Source organism: Oncorhynchus gorbuscha, unplaced genomic scaffold (genome assembly GCF_021184085.1).
Source record: "Oncorhynchus gorbuscha isolate QuinsamMale2020 ecotype Even-year unplaced genomic scaffold, OgorEven_v1.0 Un_scaffold_15363, whole genome shotgun sequence".
Classification (NCBI taxonomy): Eukaryota; Metazoa; Chordata; class Actinopteri; order Salmoniformes; family Salmonidae; genus Oncorhynchus; species Oncorhynchus gorbuscha.
In genome coordinates, this window is record NW_025757172.1 from 1 (window position 1) to 5,812 (window position 5,812).

Sequence of the window (5,812 nt, forward strand, 5' to 3'; positions counted from 1 at the left end):
AGATAGGAAGTATAGTAATTTCAGTCCTCCACTCTCACGGTAAGCAGAGATGTACAGTACACATGTCACACACCCAGAGAACCAGCGCCAGTATTTTTGGAACTTTACAGAAGAGAGGTAATGCATACCTCAGCTGCTGGTTGTCCGTCAATAACACGTACTTAGCAGGGCTTACGCTAACAAAAGCAGTGATGTGCGCCTCCCCTAACGCCTCCCCTAACCTTAACCCTTTAATCTAACTCCTAAACTTAACCCTAACCTCAAGCCTAGCTAAGAAAGGGCAAGCTAGCTAACATTAGCCACTTAGCTAGAATTCGTAACACATCATACATTTAGCAAATTCATAATATATTTTACATTTTGCAAATTCATAATGTAAACATTTTGCAGATTCGTAACATATTATTATATTATTATTATTATTATATTTTTGCAAATTCATAACAATATAATTTGTATACAATATAGCAATTTTAATTTGTAACATATCTCACAAAATGTGCGATGGACATCCACATATTAATACATACCATACTAAACGTAACATATCACAATAAATTGAGCGTCCCAGATTTAAATACAGAGTAATACGAAATGCTCTGAGACCGGGTTGGGCCATAAGATATGTACTGTATGTATGCATAACCATGTTGCTTTTTGTAAGCAAATCTTGTGTCTTCAGATCAGTGAAGGAGGAAAGGAGATGAGATTAGAGCAGGAGGTGTCCTTATTCTAAACTATTGAGATGGACATGCACCACGAATTTAATATAACTGAAGCACTATTCTGTCAGGCGCAGTGTAGCACAACTGCTGCTGGTGTAGCCTAGAATATGCATGCAAACTAGAAGTCTCCAACACCTCTTGTTTGGACCTTGGCTCTCATATGAAAAGACCAGCGCCTAACAATACAGAAGTGGATAAACATTTCCCTCGAGGTAACCGCAGTTGCTGATACCAGCAGTATATCTCCTTCTCCATCTCTCCCCACCTCCTTCATTTCGGTTTGCTCTTATCTTACCTTCTCCCACAGTTTCACCTGGTTGACAATGCCTACTACAGTCCTCTCTTAGTAAAACAAACAGTGGTGTATTCAGACGGATAATGAGGACACAGACCGTGAAAAGAACAGGTCACAAGAGGAATATTACTGTCTCCCTCTCCCACCACATCTGACCAATGATGTCACTAACCATGGCTGTGTGTGTCATCAGGCCTGTAAAGGCTTAAACAGCTTGTTGCAACGAGAAATGAACTCAAGGATGCCTGGGACAGAGTGGAAACCCTGTCTCATGCTGCTGTCGGACACGTTAAAACCGGTCAAAGAAGGGGAACAACATCGGGCTTCCCCAGAGTGGGTCAATTTACACGATATTGTGACACCGACTTGAGGAAATCAAAAGTGAAACAATTGTTGTAAAAAGGGAAACATACTCTCATTAGTTAATTATACACAGTAATGGAATAATACAATAACAGGATATGCTTGTTTAATATAACATTATAGTTACACAATAGAACAGTAGATATACAAAGTCCTACTAAAATGTAATATTCTGTGAGAAAATGTTGGGATTTCTTCATACAGATAATTATGAATGAATCGTGAATAATATTGAGTGAAAGTTACAGATATATAAATATCATATTCAAAAAATCCTATGCTACCCTGTTATTGGTAATGGCGAAGAGGTTAGCATGTGGGGGCATGATCTGTAACTTTCTTACCTATCATTAATCATGATTGATTCAGGATTATCCGTAATCATGGTAGCCATTTTAATATAGAAGAAAACACATTTTATTATTATTTATAATAAAGGTGACTCCAAAATGACACAATACAATATTTACCATTAATTTATATTCGGCACAAAAAATAATCTGAAACACAACAAAAACAAACTGCAAACGCATCCAACAAGTTTGTAGAGTCACATGCTTGATGTAGTCATTGTGTGCTAGAATTATGGGACAAATACTCAACTTTTGACTACGTAAATTTAACACACTGAAGTGAATTGGTCCAAATACTTATGACACCTTCTAATAGGGGACTAGATACATAAAGAGCATTCATTTCTAAACAGTAAAAACAAGTAGGTATGAAAACACCCTCAAATAAAAGGTGACATGCTGTACCATCGCCTAATTAAAAACATTTGATTTCAAATCCAAAATGCTGGAGTATAGAGCCAAATAAAATGTCTTAGTCACATTTCCAAATAAATATGTAGGGGAGTGTAAAAATCTAAATGTATGATGTATGTGTCTGCTGAGAACATTGTTTCCTAAAATCCATTACATTCAGTGAAGTGCTCTGTAAAAATAATAATACAATATATATAGGTTTGAATAATTCATGCATGAATCTTTCCAACAGATTCTGGTGAGCCGACGACATCGATAGGTAAAACAAAACGTGAAGATCAGACAACCCACTGACTTTATACAAATATACATTTAGTCTGAGCGTTATCCATTAAAGTGCAATTCAAAAGAAAGCAGTCCTCATAAGGGGCTTTCTACTATGCATGTCTTTCTCTCATGACCCAGGTTACGGTCATCTACCAGCCCCCAGACCCATGACCCAGGTTACGGTCATCTACCAGCCCCCAGACCCATGACCCAGGTTACGGTCATCCACCAGCCCCCAGACCCATGACCCAGGTTACGGTCATCCACCAGCCCCCAGACCCATGACCCAGGTTACGGTCATCTACCAGCCCCCAGACCCATGACCCAGGTTACGGTCATCCACCAGCCCCCAGACCCATGACCCAGGTTACTGTCATCTACCAGCCCCCAGACCCATGACCCAGGTTACTGTCATCTACCAGCCCCCAGACCCGACCCAGGTTACTGCCATCTACCCGGCCCCAGACCCATGACCCAGGTTACGGTCATCCACCAGCTCCAGCCCATGACCCAGGTTACGGTCATCCAGCCCCAGACCCATGACCCAGGTTACTGGCCATCTACCAGCCTCAAGACCATGACCCAGGTTACTGTCATCTACCAGCTCCCCAGACCTATGACCCAGGTTACTGGTCATCCACCGCCCCCAGACCTACGACTCAGGTTACTGTCATCTACCAGCCCACCCATGACCCAGGTTACTGTCATCTACCAGCCCCCTGACCCATGACCCAGGTTGCACGGTCATCTACCAGTCCCTAGACCCATGACCTAGGTTACGGTCATCTACTGTGCCCCCAGACCCATGACCCAGGTTATGGCCATTCGTCAGGCCCTCAGACCCATGAACTGTGCTTGATGTCATCCACCAGCCCTCAGACCCATGACCCAGGTTACGGTCATCTACCAGCCCCCCAGACCCATACAACTTCCTCAAGGCATGAAGACATACTTATATTAGTCATTAGATCCTCTTCCTACCATCAGCTCTGGGTGACTGTACCTGTCCCATAGTGAGTTTCGGATCGTTCTGCACCCCTCAACACACCTCACCATATCCAGCACGCGTCGCCGGAAGTTTCTACACAGTCTGAGATGGAGCACTGGGTTGAGGCAAGCGTGCAGGCAGGCTAGAGCGAACGTAACCACCAGACTGTTCTCGACAGCTGTCCTCCCGTTCTCACAGGACCCAGAAACAGGCTCCCCAGGCCTCCCCTGAAAGGTGTCCACCATTAGGGTGATGTTGTAGGGCGTCCAGCAGAGGAAGAAGACCAGCACCAGGGCCAGGATGACCCGGCCGGCCCTCTGCTTCTGGAGGCCCTGGGAGCCACGCTGCAGCAGGATGCAAGAGTAGCAGAAGAGCAGCACGGCAGAGGGGAGGAGGAAGCCCACTGTATGGTAGAGCAGGCGGGAGGCCAGACGCCAGTCAAACCCAGACTGGGAGAGAGACGGGTAATTGTGGACACACTTCTGTTTGTCTTGACTGGTGTCCCTCACAGACTCCAGGAAGTGCACGGACAGGCTTGCACCATCCAGGGCTTCCAGACTGATGCAGGCCAGCAGGAAGATGCTACAGTAGAAGTTGATCTGAAGAGAGAGAGAGAGAGAGAGAGAGAGAGAGAGAGAGAGAGAGAGAGAGAGAGAGAGAGAGAGAGAGAGAGAGAGAGAGAAACTCAAGAAAGTTCTTAGCTGGAATGAACATTAAGATGAAACAACTGTGTTCCTTCTCTGTACTTCCTCTTTTCCCAGAAATGTTGACAGTTTATTATTGGACTCAGAGGAAGAGCCCCTTAAGAGTACATTAACCCTGATCTGGATTGAATGATGCATTGAAAGTGTATCTGATGACTTAGAAGAATAATAGGATGTAAAACCCTTCCTCCCTTCCTATCCAACACTACCCAGCCCTCGGATTTCACAGCACTAGAACCCCCCATCATATATACCACACTACTCCACACTAGTCCAAATCCTTTACCCCCTCTCCCCATCCCCAACCCCCAGTTTATGTGTTCATACAGGTATATACACTTGCTAGACCAGTCCCCCTCTACCCCCACAAGTCCTTACTGTGAACATGGCTCCAGTGATCTTGCAGAGGGGGTCCCGAGCTCCATTCCCCAGTGGCCTGAACAGCCCAGAGGGCAGGGTGACCAGCAGCAGGGTGTCGGCCAAGCCCAGGTGCAGGATGAAGGTGTCCATCACGCTCCAGCTCCGCCTCCTCTGGACCAGAACCACCAGGACCAGCACGTTACCCACTAGCCCCAGGACCAGCGTCAGGGAGTAGAGCATTGGGAGGAACACCGTGCCAAAACGCACTCCAACGCCATCTTCAGGGGAGCATTCCTCTTTATAAACATAGTCCCCATCGTAGCTATAGGTGCTATTCTCTAGAAATATCCCTCCCAGGTCCAAATCCATGTCTGTCTGTAGAGAAGTCGAGAATCAGTTTATCGTTTGGGTAGTAAATATCAATCTAGTGGGTTTAAGATAAAAACAATGCGAGCAGAATGTGTGTTGGCGAGGACAACAATTTCCTCTTTCACCAAGTTACACCTAGAGAGATCTGTCTTTAGTCTCCGGTCTTCTGCTCTAACACTGACAGGTTGTGTGGGTGTGAGAAAGAGAGGTATCCCCTGAAGTGTCTCATCTGACAAGGGCCAGAACATATTATATTCACGCTGCTCACATGATTTCCATGTAACCAGACTAGGCAACACCACACACAGCATAGTAAGAGAGGAAAGCACAGTTCCCCTTAAGGGGGATGTCCACTGCACTGCAGACCATCTGACTGGTGCCATTGACACACTATGGGAGCTTGTCTCGTTGTGCTCTAACCACACTCTCTAAGCTCTCTGTAGGTATTCTATACTTATCAGTTTTTCTGTTAAACCAGAAAGACTGGTGAGTGATGGCAAGAGAGAGGGGAGACAGAGAGAAAGCAAGAGAGACAGAGAGAGAAGACTTGTCCTGGGAAATTTGGATGCACAGACATATGCACAAGCACACACAGGAATTCAAATAGCATGAAAGACATACGCAGAGTAAAGAGAACTTGTGAAGGACAAAGACCACAGACGAGGAGAAAAGAGAAAACACATAGACAGTAGAGGGGGGTTGAAATGAGAAAAATACTTACCACATAAGCCGTGTTCTATATATATAAATAAAGGTTCAATTTAAAATACAAATAGCCGATCATTCAGTAGTCCCAGTAGCATTGCAGAGACTGGAGACAAACACTGCTCTGTTTGCTTACACTATAAGTAGAGAACAGACAGTTTGTTTGAATGGCTGCATTCCCTGAGCAGGAAAGAGAGAGGACAAATTGAACTAACAGTTCACACAAAACAAAAGTGAAGGAGGTCAAGGGGATGATGCAGGACTTTTAG

The 5,812-nt window shown here is 44.9% G+C and overlaps 1 protein-coding gene across 1 annotated transcript; it reads right to left on the reverse strand.

The window, feature by feature from the left end:
- Nucleotides 1-3,165: 3,165 nt before the first annotated feature.
- On the reverse strand, nt 3,166-5,720 carry LOC124030774 (C-X-C chemokine receptor type 3-like). Its single transcript, XM_046341973.1, has 4 exons — nt 5,560-5,720; nt 4,488-4,844; nt 3,466-4,004; nt 3,166-3,349 (listed from the first exon to the last, which is right to left on the reverse strand). Exons 2-4 carry the CDS (start codon nt 4,836-4,838, stop codon nt 3,166-3,168), a joined length of 1,074 nt encoding a protein of 357 aa, XP_046197929.1. The 5' UTR covers nt 4,839-4,844; nt 5,560-5,720.
- Between the last annotated feature and the right edge of the window lie 92 nt (nt 5,721-5,812).